At 38.0% G+C, this 24090-nt stretch overlaps 1 protein-coding gene across 1 annotated transcript; it reads left to right on the top strand.

Annotated features, from left to right (window-relative positions):
• Window positions 1–1896: 1896 nt before the first annotated feature.
• On the top strand, window positions 1897–21345 carry LOC122038821 (uncharacterized mitochondrial protein AtMg00860-like). The gene is made up of 2 exons (XM_042598773.1): window positions 1897–2489; window positions 21297–21345. The coding sequence occupies exons 1-2, from the start codon at window positions 1897–1899 to the stop codon at window positions 21343–21345; spliced, it is 642 nt and encodes a 213-aa protein (XP_042454707.1).
• The last annotated feature ends 2745 nt before the right edge of the window (window positions 21346–24090 follow it).

Here is a 24090-nt window from a genome sequence, read left to right as displayed (position 1 = left end):
CGACAAGGGGCATACCTGATTCAGTGGCAGAGGTTGAAGCCAGAAGCCTTCTCCGGAAACTGTGAGCCATGGGATACTCAGGCGTGGCTTAAGACTGTGGAAAGCATCGTGGAGCTTTTAGATTGGCCTGAACACGAGAAGGTTAAGTGTGTATCATTTTGCCTTACAGGCGATGCCCGAATGTGGTGGGACAGAGTCAAAGCAAAGAGACAAGTGAATCAGATGAAATGGACAGACTTCGAGACTAAATTCCTTGAAGAGTTCTTCCATATGCGGGTGACCAATAAACACTACGATGAGTTCACCGAGTTTTGGCAAGGTGACCTATCAGTGAATGAGGCCGTGAAGAAATTTAACTGATTAGCACGCCTATGTCCAGAGCTAGTCAGTACAGAAAGAGAAAGGGTCAGACTAATGCTGAAGATGCTCAGACCCGAGATAGCCCTAAATGTGGCCGGCGGCGTTAATAGACCACAGACCACCGAGGAATTAATTAGCAGTGCTCTGATCACTGAACACTATCAGAAGGCAATGAATGAGGGTAAGAGTCAAGTTCAGAAACCTCAACATAACAGAACCAACTGGAAGGGAAACTCCAACGGTAAGAGGAAACAATGGAACAATTCTCAGGGTGGTTCAGCGAACAAGCAACCTATGTTTCATCAGTGCACCACCTGCGGAAAGAAGCATCCGGGAAAATGCCGTGTGGGCACGAATAAGTGCTACAGCTGCGGATTGGAAGGACACTTGGCCAGAAATTGTCCTACTCAGATGCAGACACCTCAGCAGCAGAGTATCCAGAACAGTGGTGCCCCCTCACAACTACATCTAATGCAAGCTGCACTAGCAGGCCCTCAGATTGGCCAAGGGAGACTGGAAGCCCCGCCAGCTATGATGAATGCCAGGATCCACTCCCTCACTAGAGAAGATGTGGCGAACGCTTCGACTGTTGTCACAGGTCAGTATGCTACTGTATTATTTGACACTGGGGCAACACACTCGTTTATCTCTACACCCTTCACCAATAAGATAGATATGCCACCGCAAGCCTTAGATGGCAAATTTTTAACGACCCTGCTTTCAGGAGAAGTAATGCCATCCACTCATATGCTGCGGGCCGCACCTATCCGAATTGCAGACAGGGAACTATACTGTGATCTGATAGTGCTGGATATGCAGGATTATGATATAATATTGGGCATGGATTTCTTGAGCAAATACGGAGCTTCGATTGAGTGCCGTAAAAGAAAGGTGGTCTTCCGACCCGAGGCAGAATTGATATTTGAATTTAGCGGAATGCCAAGGGGAGAGACTGAGAAATTCCTATCAGCTCTGGAAGCACGGAAGCTGTTGAGCAATGGATGCACGGGGTTTCTAGCACATGTGGTCGATGCAAGTAGAGCAGAGGATCAGAAGCTAGAGAATGTCAGAGTTGTATGCAACTTTCCAGATGTCTTCCCCGATGAACTGCCAGGGTTAGCACCTGACAGAGAAATTGAATTTGAGATCGAATTGATTCCTGGAACTAAACCGATCTCTAAGGCACCCTACCGTATGGCGCCAGCTGAATTGAAAGAGCTACAGGAACAGTTACGGGAGTTACTTGACAAGGGACTTATTCGCCCTAGCCACTCTCCATGGGGAGCTCCCGTACTATTTGTGAAGAAAAGGGATGGATCTATGCGAATGTGCATAGATTACCGAGCGCTGAATAAAGTAACAATCAAGAACAGGTACCCTTTACCTCGGATTGATGACTTATTTGATCAATTGAAAGGTGCCACCGTCTTCTCCAAGATTGATCTGAGATCTGGCTATCATCAAGTGAAAGTGAAACAAGATGATATACCAAAGACGACCTTCCGAACGAGATACGGACATTATGAATTCATAGTAATGCCCTTCGGAGTTACAAATGCTCCTGCCCTATTTATGGAATTGATGAATCGAGTGTTCTCGGAATATCTCGATAAATTTGTGATAGTCTTCATCGACGATATTCTTATCTACTCGAAGACCCAGGAAGAGCATGCTGAGCACCTGAGTATAACATTACAAATTCTCCGGGAGAGACAATTGTATGCCAAATTCTCAAAGTGCGAATTTTGGCTTGACCAGGTGTCGTTTTTGGGTCACGTGATCTCTAAGGACGGAATTATGGTAGACCCAAGCAAGATAGAAGCCGTGAGTAACTGGAACAGACCAAAGAATGCCAGTGAGATCCGAAGTTTCCTCGGACTAGCCGGCTATTATCGGAAATTCGTAGAGGGTTTTTCCAGAATTGCAGCTCCCATGACGGCCCTCACCAAGAAGAACAAAAGGTACGAATGGACGGAGAATTGTGAGAGAAGCTTCGCGGAGTTGAAGAGAAAATTGACTAGTGCCCCAATTCTCACTCTTCCAGAAAGTAACGAGGGATTTGATATGTACAGCGATGCTTCCAGATTGGGACTCAGAGCTGTACTTATGCAGAATGGAAAAGTCATTGCGTATGCCTCTCGACAACTTAAGGAGCATGAAAAGAATTATCCCACACATGATTTAGAGCTAGCCGCTGTAGTCTTTGCTCTCAAGATATGGAGGCATTATCTATATGGGGTCCAGTGTAAGATTTATACAGATCACCAGAGTCTGAAATATTTCTTTACACAGAAAGACCTAAACATGCGACAACGGAGATGGCTCGAGCTAGTCAAGGATTATGACTGCGAGATCTTTTATCATCCGGGAAAAGCAAACAAGGTAGCAGATGCGCTCAGTAGGAAGTTCTGAGTTACCGGAATTCTTATTTTAAGTTCGAGGACGAACTTTTATGAGGTATGGGAGACTGTAACACCCATAGGATCCTTAGCAAAATTCTAGAATATTCGATCATGAATAAAGAATAAAGAAAAATATATATGCTTTAGTTGAATTTTTGCTCCTAGCCAAACACTTAAATAAATAAAATAGGAATAAAAATACATAAGGTCTAGGACATGAACTCTAGATCTCTCATTAGATACCTGAATAAGATAACCACTAGACCAAGAGAAATTATTGTAAGGAAAGAGAGGGAAACCATAATTAAATATAAGAAGAAAAGGCTCTTCTCTTAAGAAGGAGAAGTGAGAGTTGTCTTCTCCCTCTCTAATGAAGAGATGCTCTAGAATATTCCTTTCTTACTCACCAAGAAGGGATGTATCTAGACTTTTCTCTTAATTATGAAGAGAGTAAAAGAAATTAAAAGGAGGAAATTAAATAATGAATAAAAGGAGGAAATTAAAGATGAGTTGTCATTTGCTCTCATCCTCCTCCTACTCTCCCTCACCGTGACCTCTCTCTCCCTTTCTTCTTCTTGCCGAGACCAAGGAGCAAGGAAGCTCTCCTCTTGGAAGGATTCACAAGCAAGGTTCCCTCCTTAGAGAATTTAGCGAAGGATGTGAGTATCCCGTCACTGCAGTACAAGTAGCTTCGGTTTTTAGAATGTTTTTCTCTTTCGAAACTCTAAAACTTTTCTTGAAAGAAGATGGTCAAGATAAAGAATAGGTAGTTACTTAGGGTTAACAAGTGATAAGAGATGCTTCATGTTATAAAAAAAAAAAAAAAGAGATTTAGAACTTGTTGCATGATTCGGCCAAGGATGGAAGAAAGGATCTAGAATAAGTTTTTTTCTTTGATCACATACTTAAATTTCTACTCTATGATATATGAATTTCATATGTTGTTAATTTAGTCTTCATTCTTCATGTCGTGAAGAAAAAAAAACGAGAAACCTAGCTATATGGTTCGGCCAAATTGATTATAAGGCCTTAGGTCAAGAATTTTAGTTAGAAACCATACTAGTTGTACCTCTTTGTGATGTATGAATTTTTACATGTTTATAACTAAGGTCTTTATGCTTCATATGGAATGAAATGGTGGTAAACCCTACTGATATGGTTGGGAAAATTGAATAAATGGGTTAGGGTTTAAGTTTTTGAACTCAAATATGCTTAGAACATGAAGTACAATACCTTGTAGGCACTTAGATTAAATGGGCTTGTTATAAGTTTAAGTTTTATATTTCTTATGGAATAAAATGATATGGAACTCTACGGATATGATTCGGCCAAATGAAAATAAAAGGGTTAGGGTTAGAGTTTTGAACTTAAATAGGCTTATTCATGAAGTATGGGTCCTTGTAAGTACTTGTACAATATTCTATAGGTACTTAGATTAAATGTGCATGCTACATGTTTAAGTTTTATGCTTCCTAAGGGATAAAAAGACATGAAACCCTACTGATATGTTTCGGCCAAATGAAAATAAAAGGGTTAGAGTTAGAGTTTTGAACTCAAATAGGCTTATTCATGAAGTATGGTTCCTTGTAGGTACTTGTACTATGCTCTATAGGAACTTAGATTAAATGTGCATGTTACATGTTAAGACTTATGCTTCTTATGGAGTAGAATGATATGAAATCCTACTGATATGTTTCGGCCAAATTGAAATAAATGGGTTAGAGTTAGAGTTTTGAACTCAAACATGCTTATTCATGAAGTATATTGCCTTGTATGTGCTTAGATCAAGTTTACATGCTATGTGGATAAGTTTTATGCTTCATATGGAACCAAATGATATAAGAACCCTACTGATATGTTTTGTCCAAATTGAGATAAATGGGTTAAGGTTAGAGTTTTGAACTCAAACATGCTTATTCATGAAGTATATTACCTTGTATGTGCTTAGATCAAGTTTACATGCTATGTGGATAAGTTTTATGCTTCATATGGAACCAAATGATATAAGAACCCTACTGATATGTTTTGTCCAAATTGAGATAAATGGGTTAAGGTTAGAGTTTTGAACTCAAACATGCTTATTCATGAAGTATATTACCTTGTATGTGCTTAGATTAAGTTTTACATGTTATGTGGGTAAGTTCTATGCTTAATATGAAATGAAATGAGGATGAAACCTACTGATATGGTTCGGCCAAGATAGATAAATTGGGTTAGGAAAGAGTTAAACCTAACCAAACATGCTTAGGCATTTTCATGATATGTAGTCTTTGATATATAAGTGAAGTAAGCTTTCATGCTTTATGATATGTTGCATTTCTATGTCTTATGATAAGATGTGCCATGCTTATGATATGAAATGATAGACTTATGACATGATATGCCATGTTAATGATATGATATGCTAGACTCATGATATGATATGCCATGTTCATGATATGTATGTTAAGTTCATGAGATGATATGCCATGTTTGATGATATGAAAATGACATGTTATGCTTTATGTTATGATAAGAACATGTTATGTTTCATAATGCATGTATGAATGACTTATGTAAGAAGAAAAGCCTAAAGAGTTGCTTCCCTTAAGCTGGGACCAAGAGCACTCTTCATGTTATGGAAAAGAGTTGCTTCCCTTAAGTTGAGATCAAGAGCACTCTTCATGCTATGGTAAAGAGATGCTTCCCTTAAGTTGGGATCAAGAGCTCTCTTAATGATATGACAAGAATTATGACATGTATGATATGATGAGATATGATATGCATGATATTTTACTTTGTATGACTTGTACCAAGGGTGGGCTCCATAAGCGCCCCGGGGTCGACGGACTATGAACGGACCTCGTTAAGGGATGGGCTCCTCAGTACGCCCCTAGGTCGACGGACTTTGAACGGACCTAGATCCCTAGTAGGTTCGGGGCTAGCTACCCTGTCCTAGGGATTGCGCGCATTTATGTTTTCATGTGGTACAAGCCAGGGCCCTTCTCATGATGATGATGATATGATATTCAAGTATGTATACTATATGTTTTGAAAGAAGCATGATGCATATGTGCATTCCATGATACATGTTTTAAAAATATACATACTGCATCTACATGCACATATTTATGAAATTATGTTTATGCACCCTTATGAACAGGTATGAGTTATGATACATGTTTACATGATATGATAGGCTTCATGATATGTGTTTAAAGAATGTGATATGAATCATGATATACCTTCACATGATAGACTTTGATATGTTATGCTCCTTATGTGATATGATATATTATGTTCTGCTTTCCCTCATGTGACGCTATGAGTTGTTATGGTTTTTACATGATAAGATATGTTCTATGTTATGACTCTCCATGCTATGTTATGCTATGCTATGTTTTCTACATGTTATGTTATGTTATGTGTTTCTTTCGGATTTATGGGTAGGCAAGGATCTCACTAAGCCTTTGGCTTATAGCTACACGTTTTCCTTGTACTGCAGATAAAGGCAAGGAATGGATTGTTTAAGGGGAGCAGAGCAGGAAAGGCAAGGAAGATGTGTGTGGAAGTGCTGGTGGATAGATCTATTTAAGTTTCTTTGAATTATCTAAGTTATGCATGTGAACAATGTTGGACCTATGCTTATGCTGATGATTTCAGCTAGTATTTCATACACTTATGATATTTTACTCATGTTAGAATAATGATGATATGATGATAATGTTCAGTATGCTTTGATTCACATGCCATGATAAGTAAACTAAATGCATATGAATAAAAAAAATTTTAAATAAGTCTTCCGCTGCCATGAATCCATATGCATTAGTATACTTGATGTCTACGTTTCAGTGACGTCCGTCCCTCCGGGGTGGCCTTAGTTATGAATAATGATAACTTATATTAGCTTATTGTGATTATTGAAGATAAAGCATGGTTAGAACACGAACTACCCGAGCAAATGAGACGGTACCTACACCCGATCTGATGCATGTGATTACCGAGCTCCAGCGTCAGGTCACAGAACAGCAACAAACGATCACTGCTTTGATGAATCAGCAAGGGAATCCTGTTACACCACCAGGGAACCCAAATGCGATACCTATTATACCTGCGGCTGTACCAGTACCTCCGGCACCGGTACCACCGGTAGCTCCTATTCCAGTCGTCCGAAAAGAGGCATACCTGATTCAGTGGCAGAGGTTGAAGCCAGAAGCCTTCTCCGGAAACTGTGAGCCATGGGATGCTCAGGCGTGGCTTAAGACTGTGGAAAGCATCGTGGAGCTTTTAGATTGGCCCGAACACGAGAAGGTTAAGTGTGTATCATTTTGCCTTACAGGCGATGCCAGAATGTGGTGGGACCGAGTCAAAGCAAAGAGACAAGTGAATCAGATGAGATGGACAGACTTCGAGACTGAATTCCTTGAAGAGTTCTTCCATATGCGGGTGACCAATAAACACTACGATGAGTTCACCGAGTTTCGGCAAGGTGACCTATCAGTGAATGAGGCCGTGAAGAAATTTAACCGATTAGCACGCCTATGTCCAGAGCTAGTCAGTAGAGAAAGAGAAAGGGTCAGACTATTGCTGAAAATGCTCAGACCCGAGATAGCCCTAAATGTGGCCGGCGGCATTAATAGACCACAGACCACCGAGGAATTAATTAGCAGTGCTCTGATCACTGATCACTATCAGAAGGCGATGAATGAGGGTAAGAGTCAAGTTCAGAAACCTCAACATAACAGAACCAACTGGAAGGGAAACTCCAACGGTAAGAGGAAACAATGGAACAATTCTCAGCGTGGTTCAGCGAACAAGCAACCTATGTTTCCTCAGTGCACCACCTGCGGAAAGAAGCATCCGGGAAAATATCGTGTGGGCACGAATAAGTGCTACAGCTGCGGATTGGAAGGACACTTGGCCAGAAATTGTCCTACTCAGATGCAGACACCTCAGCAGCAGAGTATCCAGAACAGTGGTGCCCCCTCACAACTACATCTAATGCAAGCTGCACTAGCAGGCCCTCAGATTGGCCAAGGGAGACTGGAAGCCCCGCCAGCTATGATGAATGCCAGGATCCACTCCCTCACTAGAGAAGATGTGGCGAACGCTTCGACTGTTGTAACAGGTCAGATACTCATTTTCAGTCAGTATGCTACTGTATTATTTGACACTGGGGCAACACACTTGTTTATCTCTACACCCTTCACCAATAAGATAGATATGCCACCGCAAGCCTTAGATGGCAAATTTTTAACGACCCTGCCTTCAGGAGAAGTAATGCCATCCACTCATATGCTGCGGGCCGCACCTATTCGAATTGCAGACAGGGAACTATACTGTGATCTGATAGTGCTAGATATGCAGGATTATGATATAATATTGGGCATGGATTTCTTGAGCAAATACGGAGCTTCGATTGAGTGCCGTAAAAGAAAGGTGGTCTTCCGGCCCGAGGCAGAATTGATATTTGAATTTAGCGGAATGCCAAGGGGAGAGACTGAGAAATTCCTATCAGCTCTGGAAGCACGGAAGCTGTTGAGCAATGGATGCACGGGGTTTCTAGCACATGTGGTCGATGCAAGTAGAGCAGAGGATCAGAAGCTATAGAATGTCAGAGTTGTATGCAACTTTCCAGATGTCTTCCCCGATGAACTGCCAGGGTTAGCACCTGACAGAGAAATTGAATTTGAGATCGAATTGATTCCTGGAACTAAACCGATCTCTAAGGCACCCTACCGTTTGGCGCCAGCTGAATTGAAAGAGCTACAGGAACAGTTACGGGAGTTACTTGACAAGGGACTTATTCGCCGTAGCCACTCTCCATGGGGAGCTCCCGTACTATTTGTGAAGAAAAGGGATGGATCTATGCGAATGTGCATAGATTACCGAGCGCTGAATAAAGTAACAATCAAGAACAGGTACCCTTTACCTCGGATTGATGACTTATTTGATCAATTGAAAGGTGCCACTGTCTTCTCCAAGATTGATCTGAGATCTGGCTATCATCAAGTGAATGTGAAACAAGATGATATACCAAAGACGGCCTTCCGAATGAGATACGGACATTATGAATTCATAGTAATGCCATTCGGAGTTACAAATGCTCCTGCCCTATTTATGGAATTGATGAATCGAGTGTTCTCGGAATATCTCGATAAATTTGTGATAGTCTTCATCGACGATATTCTTATCTACTCGAAGACCTAGGAAGAGCATGCTGAGCACCTGAGTATAACATTACAAATTCTCCGGGAGAGACAATTGTATGCCAAATTCTCAAAGTGCGAATTTTGGCTTGACCAGGTGTCGTTTTTGGGTCACGTGATCTCTAAGGATGGAATTATGGTAGACCCAAGCAAGATAGAAGCCGTGAGTAACTGGAACAGACCAAAGAATGCCAGTGAGATCCGAAGTTTCCTCGGACTAGCCGGCTATTATCAGAAATTCGTAGAGGGTTTTTCCAGAATTGCAGCTCCCATGACGGCCCTCACCAAGAAGAACAAAAGGTACGAATGGACGGAGAATTGTGAGAGAAGCTTCGCGGAGTTGAAGGGAAAATTGACTAGTGCCCCAATTCTCACTCTTCCAGAAAGTAACGAGGGATTCGATATGTACAGCGATGCTTCCAGATTGGGACTCGGAGCTGTACTTATGCAGAATGGAAAAGTCATTGCGTATGCCTCTCGACAACTTAAGGAGCATGAAAAGAATTATCCCACACATGATTTAGAGCTAGCCGCTGTAGTCTTTGCTCTCAAGATATGGAGGCATTATCTATATGGGGTCCAGTGTAAGATTTATACAGATCACCAGAGTCTGAAATATTTCTTTACACAGAAAGACCTAAACATGCGACAACGGAGATGGCTCAAGCTAGTCAAGGATTATGACTGCGAGATCTTTTATCATCCGGGAAAAGCAAACAAGGTAGCAGATGCGCTCAGTAGGAAGTTCTGAGTTATCGGAAATCTTATTTTAAGTTCGAGGATGAACTTTTATGAGGTATGGGAGACTGTAACACCCATAGGATCCTTAGCAAAATTCTAGAATATTCTATCATGAATAAAGAATAAAGAAAAATATATATGCTTTAGTTGAATTTTTTCTCCTAGCCAAACACTTAAATAAATAAAATAGGAATAAAAATACATAAGGTCTAGGACTTGAACTCTAGATCTCTCATTATATACCTGAATAAGATAACCACTAGACCAAGAGAAATTATTGTAAGGAAAGAGAGGGAAACCATAATTAAATGTAAGAAGAAAAGGCTCTTCTCTTAAGAAGGAGAAGTGAGAGTTGTCTTCTCCCTCTCTAATGAAGAGATGCTCTAGAATATTCCTTTCTTACTCACCAAGAAGGGATGTATCTAGACTTTTCTCTTAATTATGAAGAGAGTAAAAGAAATTAAAAGGAGGAAATTAAATAATGAATAAAAGGAGGAAATTAAAGATGAGTTGTCATTTGCTCTCATCCTCCTCCTACTCTCCCTCACCGTGACCTCTCTCTCCCTTTATTCTTCTTGCCGAGACCAAGGAGCAAGGAAGCTCTCCTCTAGGAAGGATTCACAAGCAAGGTTCCCTCCTTAGAGAATTTAGCGAAGGATGTGAGTATCCCCTCACTGCAGTACAAGTAGCTTCGGTTTTTAGAATGTTTTTCTCTTTCGAAACTCTAAAACTTTTCTTGAAAGAAGATGGTCAAGATAAAGAATAGGTAGTTACTTAGGGTTAACAAGTGATAAGAGATGCTTCATGTTATATAAAAAAAAAAAAAGAGATTTAGAACTTGTTGCATGATTCGGCCAAGGATGGAAGAAAGGATCTAGAATAAGTTTTTTTCTTTGATCACATACTTAAATTTCTACTCTATGATATATGAATTTCATATGTTGTTAATTTAGTCTTCATTCTTCATGTCGTGAAGAAAAAAAAAAGAGAAACCTTGCTATATGGTTCGGCCAAATTGATTATAAGGCCTTAGGTCAAGAATTTAAGTTAGAAACCATACTAGTTGTACCTCTTTGTGATGTATGAATTTTTACATGTTTATAACTAAGGTCTTTATGCTTCATATGGAATGAAATGGTGGTAAACCCTACTGATATGGTTGGCAAAATTGAATAAATGGGTTAGGGTTTAAGTTTTTGAACTCAAATATGCTTAGAACATGAAGTACAATACCTTGTAGGCACTTAGATTAAATGGGCTTGTTATAAGTTTAAGTTTTATATTTCTTATGGAATAAAATGATATGGAACTCTACTGATATGATTCGGCCAAATGAAAATAAAAGGGTTAGGGTTAGAGTTTTAAACTCAAATAGGCTTATTCATGAAGTATGGTTCCTTGTAAGTACTTGTACAATATTCTATAGGTACTTAGATTAAATGTGCATGCTACATGTTTAAGTTTTATGATTCCTAAGGGATAAAAAGACATGAAACCCTACTGATATGTTTCGGCCAAATGAAAATAAAAGGGTTAGGGTTAGAGTTTTGAACTCAAATAGGCTTATTCATGAAGTATGGTTCCTTGTAGGTACTTGTACTATGCTCTATAGGAACTTAGATTAAATGTGCATGTTACATGTTAAGACTTATGCTTCTTATGGAGTAGAATGATATGAAATCCTACTGATATGTTTCGGCCAAATTGAAATAAATGGGTTAGAGTTAGAGTTTTGAACTCAAACATGCTTATTCATGAAGTATATTGCCTTGTATGTGCTTAGATCAAGTTTACATGCTATGTGGATAAGTTTTATGCTTCATATGGAACCAAATGATATAAGAACCCTACTGATATGTTTTGTCCAAATTGAGATAAATGGGTTAAGGTTAGAGTTTTGAACTCAAACATGCTTATTCATGAAGTATATTACCTTGTATGTGCTTAGATCAAGTTTACATGCTATGTGGATAAGTTTTATGCTTCATATGGAACCAAATGATATAAGAACCCTACTGATATGTTTTGTCCAAATTGAGATAAATGGGTTAAGGTTAGAGTTTTAAACTCAAACATGCTTATTCATGAAGTATATTACCTTGTATGTGCTTAGATTAAGTTTTACATGTTATGTGGGAAAGTTCTATGCTTAATATGAAATGAAATAAGGATGAAACCTACTGATATGGTTCGGCCAAGATGGATAAATTGGGTTAGGAAAGAGTTAAACCTAACCAAACATGCTTAGGCATTTTCATGATATGTAGTCTTTGATATATAAGTGAAGTAAGCTTTCATGCTTTATGATATGTTGCATTTCTATGTCTTATGATAAGATGTGCCATGCTTATGATATGACATGATAGACTTATGACATGATATGCCATGTTAATGATATGATATGCTAGACTCATGATATGATATGCCATGTTCATGATATGTATGTTAAGTTCATGAGATGATATGCCATGTTTGATGATATGAAAATGACATGTTATGCTTTATGTTATGATAAGAACATGTTATGTTTCATAATGCATGTATGAATGGCTTATGTAAGAAGAAAAGCCTAAAGAGTTGCTTCCCTTAAGCTGAGACCAAGAGCACTCTTCATGTTATGGAAAAGAGTTGCTTCCCTTAAGTTGGGATCAAGAGCACTCTTCATGCTATGGTAAAGAGATGCTTCCCTTAAGTTGGGATCAAGAGCTCTCTTAATGATATTACAAGAATTATGACATGTATGATATGATGAGATATGATATGCATGATATTTTACTTTGTATGACTTGTACCAAGGGTGGGCTCCATAAGCGCCCCGGGGTCGACGGACTATGAACGGACCTCGTTAAGGGATGGGCTCCTCAGTACGCCCCTAGGTCGACGGACTATGAACGGACCTAGATCCCTAGTAGGTTCGGGGCTAGCTACCCTGTCCTAGGGATTGTGCGTATTTATGTTTACATGTGGTACAAGCCAGGGCCCTTCTCATGATGATGATGATATGATATTCAAGTATGTATACTATATGTTTTGAAAGAAGCATGATGCATATGTGCATTCCATAATACATGTTTTAAAAATATACATACTGCATCTACATGCACATATTTATGAAATTATGTTTATGCACCCTTATGAACAGGTATGAGTTATGATACATGTTTACATGATATGGTAGGCTTCATGATATGTGTTTAAAGAATGTGATATGAATCATGATATACCTTCACATGATAGACTTTGATATGTTATGCTCCTTATGTGATATGATATATTATGTTCTGCTTTCCCTCATGTGATACTATGAGTTGTTATGGTTTTTACATGATAAGATATGTTCTATGTTATGACTCTCCATGCTATGTTATGCTATGCTATGTTTTCTACATGTTATGTTATGTTATGTGTTTCTTTCGGATTTATGGGTAGGCAAGGATCTCACTAAGCCTTTGGCTTATAGCTACACGTTTTCCTTGTACTGCAGATAAAGGCAAGGAATGGATTGTTTAAGGGGAGCAGAGCAGGAAAGGCAAGGAAGATGTGTGTGGAAGTGCTGGTGGATAGATCTATTTAAGTTTCTTTGAATTCTCTAAGTTATGCATGTGAACAATGTTGGACCTATGCTTATGCTGATGATTTCAGCTAGTATTTCATACACTTATGATATTTTACTCATGTTAGAATAATGATGATATGATGATAATGTTCAGTATGCTTTGATTCACATGCCATGATAAGTAAACTAAATGCATATGAATAAAAAAATTTTTAAATAAGTCTTCCGCTGCCATGAATCCATATGCATTAGTATAATTGATGTCTACGTTTCAGTGACGTCCGTCCCTCCGGGGTGGCCTTAGTTCTACCTGGAAGGGCGGGCGTTACACAATGATCTCATCTCCCTGAGACAATCCAGAAGAGGGATCCCTGTCCTGTTACCACGCTGCGTCACACTACCAATGAGTGGACCAACGGAGCCCTTGACAGAGCAACCTGCTGCAACACACCCTGCCTGATAAAAACCACTAACCCATGAGTGGTTGTGTGTGCAGATTCATGTAACTAACAATGTGCTCAACAAAAATGGAGCCAACTATCGCATAGCATGCAATTATGTGAGATGATGCATGACACTAAGCATGGAAATATCCTGATCCTATCCACCTCTACATAATGTATACCAAAAAGGTATATGGATCAAATAGAATATCGTAGGTACACAGGTCAGATAAAATAAATCAATGTCCTTAAAATAATCAGGCATGGTATGTCATTACCTTAAGGACATAAATATTCAAAGGAACATGAATGCAAAGCAGGTAATAAATACAACATGCTCAAGTAATAGATAATGACATACCAATGCAAAAAATGAACATAAATATTACTGCTCGTTAAATATTACTATGCATATCAAATGACAATATCTTAAAAGATAAGTCAAAGTACCCGCCTCCAATAAGAGGATCGTATCCGAAATAGATCCCTCATCAAGACACCGTCTCGAATCAAAGTCCTATGATATCAAACATAATGTATTTAGCTATATAACTAAATAAAAATCTCCAAACCTATTTAATAATCTTATCCTTCCTTTATATTTAAAATCCTTGAATTAAACAAATTCTAACTATTTCACCTTCCAATTAGGATTTGCAACTAGCATTATCAACCTAAACTTAATTAAATTCAAGTACAATTTATTCTTAACCTTTCCTAGTTCAAATCCTGTGTACACTACTACAAATGAAACAATTCCTCTATTCCTTACCTCAACACTAAACCTCTCCGATTGGATCACAACCAGACAGGTCAGTCGCCGAAAACTCTTGGATGTACCCATTACTGGAGATCCATTGCCGGAACTATGAATAGCTACTGTGGAGAACACACAGTGACTGTACCACAGCGATCAGCCCATCAATTCAGCACAGGATAAAAAAATAAAAAAAAATCCAAATACCCAATATACCTTACGTACTTGATACCCCCTTGTTTCCTCTCTGTCGGCGACCGGTGGATGATATAAACGTTAGGAGACTCTGCCGAAATACTAACTTAGCCAGAGGTGGTGGTGAGGGATCTAATCTAGTGCACAAGGGGAAATCGGTCACTGGTAAGTGCGGCAAGATACGTGAAATCAATAAATCAGAGAGGACAACAGCCAGCCGAAACCTGATGATCGGAGGAGAAGATGATAGCCCGGCCGAAGGTGATGAATCGGGAGCTAGGGCACGGGTCGGGGGTGGTTTCCAGCGCGATCGGCGGTGGAGAACTAGGGCACGAAAAAAAGATGGGCTCGGATTCTCGATTTTCGGCGGGCTCCTGGTGTCCGTGAAGAGAGGGAAGGAGGATCGGCGCTAGGGTAGAGGGAACAAGGAACTTCGACATTTGGGTTTTCGGGCGAAGATCGGGGAAGATGAAAGCTTGGCGCTGCTCAGCCAGAAGAGAGGAAGAGATGGGGAAATAGAAGCTTGGTCGACGTCAATCGGAGAGGAAGGGGAAGAAGAGGATCAGCTCGGGGAGGAAGAAGGAGAAGAGAAGAGGTGTGAGGCTTCCCTTGGCCATGACTTCGAGAGGTATTGTGTGCAGGGGAAAATGCGAGGCGTGGAGAGGAGAGGAGAAGAGGCTCAGCGCGAGGAGGTTAGGGCACGGACACGGGTTCGACGGGGGAGAAAAGAAAAAGAAAAGAAAATGGAAAAGAAAGAAAAAAAACAAACTTTTCCTCATTTAAATGGGGTACCTTAAACAGGCTTTCCCGGGGCCCAATATTTATCCCCGTAACCTACACCATATGGTCTCCGAAAAATTCCCAGAAAATTTCTAAAAATTCCTAAAAATTCCCTGATGGTGATTCACCCATTTTCGGTATTTTACAAATTAAGTAATCAACTCTGTATTCAAGTCCTAGCAACATCTGAGCTTTCTTAGTGTGTAAAAAGGCTTCTCTGCCTACAGTGAAGGAGACGTTTCTAGTAAAGCTATTCAACCACCTTGGATTAACAATCATCTAGGTTGTAACCAAGTCAAATCCTTGAGTCGTCTTTCTTTCCCTTCTTTTATTTTGTTTTTATTTTAATGTTGCTATTTTAGAGTTGAAAGCACGAGGAGGGTAGTTCTTCTTATTTTGCAGGCAATTCACCCCTTCCCTCTTGCCGACCCCGCTGCACCAACAAGTGGTATCAGAGCCAGACCGCCTCAGAAGGACTAACTGCCATTTGAAGCAACAAAGATAAAGATGATGGCCGGTGCAAGTATTCATCACCCGAAATTCAACGGAGACTTCGCAACATGGAAATGTAGAATGGAGGTATTCTTCAAAACAGAGTTTGATTTTCTTTTAATTATGAAATACGATTTTGCAACAACTAAAGACAAGGAAGAATACAACTGGATGAAAAAGGAGCAAGCTGATTTCGTGGCCAATGGAAAGACAGAATTCCATCTGTTCAACATCCTGCCACCCTAAGAGGTAAGTCGGATTGGAAGCTACGACTCCACCAAAGACCTCTGGGAAAAATTCCTGGAGCTCCACGAAGGTACCTCAAAAGCGAAGTTAGCAAGGCGCGACATCCTCTAGACTCAGTTGATAAATCTCCGGATGAACAACGATGAAAAGGTAGCGCAACTCCATGCGAGAATTAAGGAGATGATAACACAACTAAACAACCTCGGAGAATTGGTAACAAACCGAGATTCAATCCGATATGCACTGAACCCCTTCCCGAGAATTTCAGAATGGGCGTCCTTAGTAGATGGATACTACATCTCTAAGGACTTTGAGGTAAGTACTCTAGAAAATCTTTTTTCTACTTTCGAACTTCATGAATCTCGAATTACAAATTCAATAGACATAGAAAAGAAAAACCTCAACATTGACCTAAAAGCAAGAACGGAAGATCAAGAGTCTGGGACATCCATCGCTGAAGATGAAATGACTCTATTGGTAAGAAGATTCAATAAATTTCTTAAATCTAATAAGTTTTAATCATAGTCAAGAAGGCATCAACGAAATAAAAGGATGATCCGATGCTATAACTACAACGAGGAAGGGTACATCAAGGATGACTGTCCAAAATTAAAGAAAAGGGACAAGGACAAAAGATAAACAACCTCCAAACACAAAACCCTAAAGACCACATGGGATGATTCATCGTCCTCTGAATCTGAAGTCAAAGCCTACACTAGAGTTGCTCTAACAGCAATCCAGCAAGAACATGAGACCAACTCAGAAATGAGCATAGATGAAGGGGGAGCATCAGAAATAGATGTAAGTGAGGTACGTGCCTTATCTCCCAAATAGTCTTTTAAATTTATTAAAAGTCTTACTAAATATCTGTTTAAACTAGAAAAGGAATGCTGAATTAAAATTAAATTTAGCAACAGCATGTCCTCTACAATTATATGATAATTTAAAATTAGAAAATGAAAAATTAAAGATAGAAATTGATAAATTGAAAAATAATCATCCATGCTTGAATAAATTTTAAAAATCAAAACTAAGAATTTATGGTAAATTAAATTGGTATATTAGACATCACTAAGGTCAACTTAGGAAAACTCCTAAAGAATATGTACCCCCTAAGTTTTTGACTAACCCAGTAGGAAGGAACCTCTATTGGGTTCCAAAATCATATCTAGAGTAAAACTTCTGTTAATCAAGGCTTTCAGAAGAAATTAAATATTGAAATTTCTTAAAAGGCTTTGTCTAGAAGTGGTTGATGATCCAATAACCAAGAAGGCCTAGTGCCTCGCCACAGCCTAGAAGCCGATTATCGAATTAAGTATTTAATTGATAATTTGATAAAGCATAAAATATCGGTTAATTCTTTTAAAATTCTTGTCAATTATTTGAATTTTTTTTAACTTAAAGATAGTGTTAAAAGTTTGTTTTAACTTAGACAATTATTTGAGTTTGTTCTTTACTTCATTAACTTGGGAATTTGCCCCCTATTTTTTGATGTGATAAAAGGGAGAGAGTTAGTACAAGTTCAGGGGGAGTTAAAAAAAATTTTCAAGTTTTTTTTTTTAAATTCTGAATTTTGATAGATAAATTCATTCTATACTTAGTATTGCAATTTATTTTTAATTGAAAACTTTATGCTTGAAATGTTAGTTTTGTAATTTCTTTAAATTACTTGTTTGGTTTACCCTAACTTGAACTTGGGTTGATGCACATCAAAAAGGGGGAGATTGTTGAACCCCGTGGTTATTTTGATGTGATCAACCAAGTCAGGTTAGGTCCTGTTTAATTTTAATCCCTGTGTCTAAGTGTGCAGGAGCTTAAGAGCACAAGAAGTCGAGCGAAAGACGTATCTAGCGAGAAAGATAACACGGGAAGGGAGCTGACGGGCTAAGTGTATCTGAAAGATGAAAGAGCTGCGGAAGAGTGCACCAGTAGATGAGAAGAATGTATGCGACATTCGAGGGATGAGAAGCTGGAGCGGAAGCCTCCTCAAGGAGAAGGCCGGAAATTAGGTTCGGGTGAGCCCTATTTTGGTTGACCGAAATCACCCAAGTGATCAGAGCTTCGGAAGAAGAAGAAAAAGAGAAGCTAGAAGTTATTTATACCATGCAGGTTGAAGGCGCCCTCAATAGCATTGAGGGTGCCCTCAACGTTGAAGGCACCCTCAACAACATTGAGGGCGCTCTGAACATTGAAGGTGCCCTCGACCCAGTCTACTTGACCGTTTCAAATTTGTATAAAGTTTTATCTGATGCCTCGGCTGGAGGCACCCTCAACCCCTTTGGAGGAGCCCTCAAGACTCGAGATAGAGTTTCCAGGAGCTATATAAAGGTTCCTGGAGCTAGGAATTAAGTAATCAACTCTGTATTCAATTTCTAGCAACATCTGAGTTTTCTTAGTGTGTAAAAAGGCTTCTCCGCCTACAGTGAAGGAGACGTTTCTATTAGAGCTGTTCAACCACCTTGGATTAACAACCACCTAGTCTGTAACCAAGTCAAATCCCTGACTCATCTTTCTTTCCTTTCTTTTATTTTGTTTTTATTTTATTGTTGCTATTTTAGAGTTGAAAGCACGAGGAAGGTAGTTCTTATTTTGCAGGTAATTCACCCCTTCCCTCTTGCCGACCCCGTTGCACCATCAACTTGAACCTTTGACATTATCAAAACTCAGATTTGATTCGGGTGCACTCTATACCAATAATCTCCCTCTTTTTGATGTTTGACAACCAAGGTTCATAGTCAAGTTTGAAATATGCAAAGATAAGTAAATAAGTATTTTTCTTCAGCTCTCCCCTTGAGTTTAATAACTCTCCTTGAATTTACTATCTCTCTTCCTTTGACATATATCAAAAATAGAGGTAATATCAACCAACAAGTTTGAAACATTCCAAGATTAAGTTTAGGAGTTAGAAATTTTTTTTTGGAAAAACTTTGAAACTAAAGTTTTCTAAGCATATGATTTGAAAATCTCAAGGAAAATATTATGCCAAAAGGTTTAGTTTGAATTTTTTTAAAAAATTTCTAAGGAATAAGTTTTGAAATTTAAAAATAATTTGAAAATAAGGTTTGAAAAGCAGACTTTTGTAGATTTTTTAAGGACAAATACATTATCAGTATAATTTTCAAAAATAGTGTGAAAGATATTTTGAAGAAAGCTAAGAATTTTTGAAAATAAGAATTGTGAACCAAAAACCAAGTTATAAAATTAGTTTTTAGAAAATTTGTCTAAGAAAAATAATTTTTTAAAATTTTTAAGAAGAAACTTTGAGTTATGAATTTTTCTAAGAAGAAATACATAAGTGTAGAATTTGAAAATGTTTTGTAAAGAGAATTTTGAAACACAAGTTTTGAAAGAATGAATTTTTGAAATTAGTTGAAGAAACTTGGTCTTGAAATGAATTAAAAATGATGTTTATTCTCCCCCTTAACTTTATATTTTCCTATAAGTCCAAGCATGTATGAAATGTATAATTTTTGAAAACATCTTGAAAAACAAACATCTAGGAAATAGTCCTTAAAGAGATGTCCAACCTTTGTACTTAGCTTACTACTACAAGATAGTAGCTGCTGACTAAGGTCAGTCAATTTAAGTATTTGTCTCTAACTAGATTGTTACTAGCTAAATTACTCAAATTGATCAATGTATGTATTTAAAGCCTAGATTTATAACGACGCACTAACACCATTTTATGTTTCATAATACACAAGAAAGGTACCCTACTTTGCTTGTGAGATGTTGACTTCTTAAACTCTAGGAGCATGAAATTTTACGGTAAATCCTATGCTAAAAAAATATTTAGAAAACAAAATTTGAAAACTAATCTTTGAAAGGGGAATTTTGAAGACAAATTTTGAATACTAATAAGTAGTAATTTATCTAAAAAATACATATTAAAAACTAGTCTATAAAACACATTCCTAATTGTTTTCATAAGTTGATAAATTCATATTTAGGTAATGGTTTGGTGAATATGTCAGCTAAGTTAGATTTAGATTCAATGTAGTTAGTTCAATATTTCCTTTTGTGGCATGGTCTCTAATAAAATGGTGTTTTACTTCTATGTGTTTAGTTCTAGAGTAACTAGATTTTTAGTTAGATTTATAGAGCTTATGTTATCAATAAAATTTTTAACATTTTTGTATTCTAGATTAAAGTCTTTTAAGGTATGAGACATCCATAACAATTGAGATTTACATTCGTCCATTGCTCTGTATTCTGCTTCAGTAGTAGATAAGGCAACACAATATTACTTTCTAGTAAACCAGCTTACTATGGTCCTAAGTTGACATCCTCCACTTGTACTCTTTCTATTTAACTTATAACCAGCATAATCTGAATCAGAATAGCCAACTAACTCAAAGTTTAGTATTCTTGGATAACACATTCCTACATTTACAGTTCCTTTTATATGTCTAATTATTCTTTTAACATTTGATAAGTGGGATTCTTTAGCACATATTTGATATATAGTGCACATACTTACTACAAATAATATGTTGGGTCTGCTTCTAGTTAAGTGTAGTATGTTTCCCATCATACTTCTATAGTGTTTGAAGTTAACTAAATTACCATTTGGGTCACTATCTAGGTTTATGGTACTTGCCATAGGTGTTTTTAGTTCTTTAGAGCTTTCCATACTAAATTTCTAAATTAGTTCTTTTGTATATTTTGCATGGTGGACATAGTTTCTTTCTTTAATTTGTTTAATTTGTAGTCCTAAAAAGTAGTTTAACTCTCCAACCAGGCTCATTTAACTAATTTGTTTAATTAGTTTTTTTATAGGTAGTTTTTATTATTTGTTCGTCTTATTTTAGTTTTTCTTCTACCTAATGAGCTGAATTAGATTGATTATTTATTTTCTCAAAATTGATTATCTCTTTATTTAAGTTAGGATTAATATTTTCATCAAAAATAACATTGATTATTTCTTTGATTTTTAGAGTAGATTTGTTATAGACCCTATAGGTTCTACTGGTTGATAATGTGCGTAGATTATATACACTTTTATGCATATTTTAATGCACATTCACATACATCATTTGAGCTTGATCTGTGCATTTCTACACCTCTTATCATATGTTCAACATAATTATTCTTCTTTATCGGAGATTTGCTCTTTGTATATTTTTTTGTTAACAGGAGCCACTTTTGGGATGAAAATGATGCTCATAGACGATTCAGAGAATAAGTGAAAACAAAGGGCTTGGCCGTGTGAAGTTCACACGGTCATGCCACTTATCAGAGGTGGAAAAGACTCTGGCCATGTGATTCCACACGACCGTGACAAGAAGCAAAGGAGGAGATGGCCATGGCCATGTGAAGCCACACGACCGTGACAAGAAGCAAAGGAGGAGATGGCCATGGCCATGTGAAGCCACACGACCATGTGACCTTCTAGAGGAGGAACATATCTTGGCCGTGTGAAACCCACACGACTGTGTGGATCATCTAGAGACTAAGCAGAACACGGTCGTGCCATCTAACCAGAGAACAAGCAGAGGTTGGTCGTGTGGATCAGCCGTGGCACGGGCTATGTCAGGCCTGTGCCCAACACTATTTAAGGTAATTTCTTCCCTTTTCAAAGAGGGAGGAACGTTCTCCCTTTGGGAGATCCATCTTGGTACTGATCTACATTCTTCTCAATCTCCATTTGACGATCTGAGGCCATTTTTATCTTCTCATCGACTTCGAATTCAAAGGATTAGATCTAAAGATCACTCAACACAATTGGATAAGCTTATTTTCCCTTCCTCTTCTAGTTGGGTTTTGATGCTTTCAATTCTTATGTCTTTGGATTCTTCCCTTTGTGCCATGGAGTAGATCTATTATTCTAGGATTAAGGGAGTAATTATGATGTTGATTGTGTAGGATTGATGAGTGCTAGAGGGGGGTGAATAGCACTCGTGGCTTTCATGTTCATTTTTCATAAATCACTATAAGCATGAACAATGATTACAAATTTGAAGTACAATAGTAATAAAATAAAGTTACCGACAATAATAGATGGAATTAGCAGTTGTTCATCAATTATTGGAGTAGCGCGCAAGAGCTGAAGTAGTTTTGAATGTTGTCTCAATATATATCTTCGAAGCTGCCGGTTGAACCCCATTTTATAGCCGAGCTAGACCTGATCTAGATCCACTAATCTCAGGATCAGTCTTTCACTTGACCCTGATCGGTTGACCGATCCAGGTGTTTGGTCGACCAAACCTTCTGAACCTGCCCAGCTTCCCAACCAAATTCTGCTGCTTCGGATAAAGCCTTTATTCAGTTGACCGATCCCATCGTTCGGTCAACTAATCCTGCTTTCCTCATTGGCTTATCTAGTCCGATCAACCTGGTCTGATTGAGTCAACACCTATCCATCGTTCCATCGACTGAACCCAAGGTTCGGTCGACTGATCCCTTGGTCGAACCTTAGCCGCAAGCTGATATGATCTTTGGGGTTCGGTCAATCGACCAAGGCTACAAACTTCAACCTGTAAAAGATTAGTTTCCTGCAAAACAGAGTTAGAGAAATAGACAAATAGAATAAAATATAACTTTGACAGTCTCTGAACTATCCGATTCTGACTTTCGAATTTCATAAAAACCCTAGGTCGAACCAATGCCTACTATTTCATCTTCAGGGAATGCGTCTTGACCTACTCTTCTCAGGAGAAATTACCTTTTGCTAGACCAACCCTCCAGACAGTCTGGACTTTTTCTCAGCATTCGAGACGTTAGGACTTCATGTTGAACATCCGCTCCATGACCCGTCTAGACTTTCACTTGGTCTGCGACCCCTAAGATTTTCACCTAGAGTCCTTGACTCTAGGATTTCACCCAAAGTCATTGACCAGCCAAGACTTCGCCCTGTCCACCAGACTAGAACTTCGTTGCCTAACTACATCTAGGACTTTCCATAACCTAGGGTTACCACCACCTAGGACCTAGGGTTACCTCCCCTAGGGTTTTCCACCTACCTAGATTCCACTAGGACTTTTGCCTAAGAATACTTAGGACTTTTCTGCAAGCTCATTCACAGTTGTTTGATAACAAATAACCTTAACTTTGAATCCTTTGCCATTATCAAAATACAGGTTTGATCGTCTAGTGCTCCTTGCACCAACAATCTCTCCCTTTTTGATTATGACAACATAATTCAAAGTTAAGTAAAAACACATAGCATTCAAAAAGATAAAGTAGAATAAATACCAAGTAAATTTCAAGTAACATTTTTCAAGCCAAAAAATGTTACTCACTCCCCCTTTTTCTTAAAATAAGACTTTTTACATTACTTTGAACATCTTTCTCCCCCTTTGACATATATCAAAAAACTATTAAATAGAGAGAAAAGTTGAAAACACTTTAAATTTGAGAAGTTAACATTTTAATCTTTTCCTTTAAGCTCCCCTAAAAGTATCACTTTACTTTTCTTTTAAAAAAAAAACATATTTAGCTTTCAAAGTGTTTCTTAGAAAAACTTACTAGATAGTTAGCATTGAAAAGAATGTCTTTGAAAAAAATACTTAGTTAAATACTTAGCTTTGAAAAGGATGTCTTTGAAAAATACTTAGGTTTGAAATGATTTTTTTTTAAAAACTTAGCTAAATACTTAGATTTGAAAAGATTTTATTTTTTTTTCTAAAAAAAACCTTAGATAAATACTCAGCCTTGAAAAGATTTAATTTTAAAAAAAATTAGCTAAATACTTAGCTTTGAAAATATTTTCTTATAAACTTTTGAAGAAGTATTTGATTTTAACTTATAACCTTTCTTTTAAAATAGCATCCCACAAGAAACCTTAAAAAATTTAACTCCCTATTTCTCTCTCTCTCTCTTAAAAAATTTAAGTAATTTGAAAGGGATAGTGAGTTTAAATAATTTAATTAATGCCTTGGTTATTAACTATGACCCTAGAGTCCAAACTGAAAAACATAAGTTTAATAAT

Source organism: Zingiber officinale, chromosome 1B (assembly GCF_018446385.1).
Source record: "Zingiber officinale cultivar Zhangliang chromosome 1B, Zo_v1.1, whole genome shotgun sequence".
Lineage (NCBI taxonomy): Eukaryota > Viridiplantae > Streptophyta > Magnoliopsida > Zingiberales > Zingiberaceae > Zingiber > Zingiber officinale.
The sequence above is the reverse complement of the archived record's forward strand: the minus strand, read 5'-3'. Positions and strand labels throughout refer to the sequence as shown.

What these genes read in the sequence shown, in the direction of transcription:
- LOC122038821 (XM_042598773.1), top strand. Translation starts at nt 1,897, where the DNA reads ATGCCCTTCGGAGTTACAAATGCTCCTGCCCTATTTATGGAATTGATG. An exon ending in CAGAATGGAAAAGTCATTGC is followed by an intron (nt 2,490 to 21,296) that starts GTATGCCTCTCG and finishes TTTTGTTAACAG; the next exon opens with GAGCCACTTTTGGGATGAAA.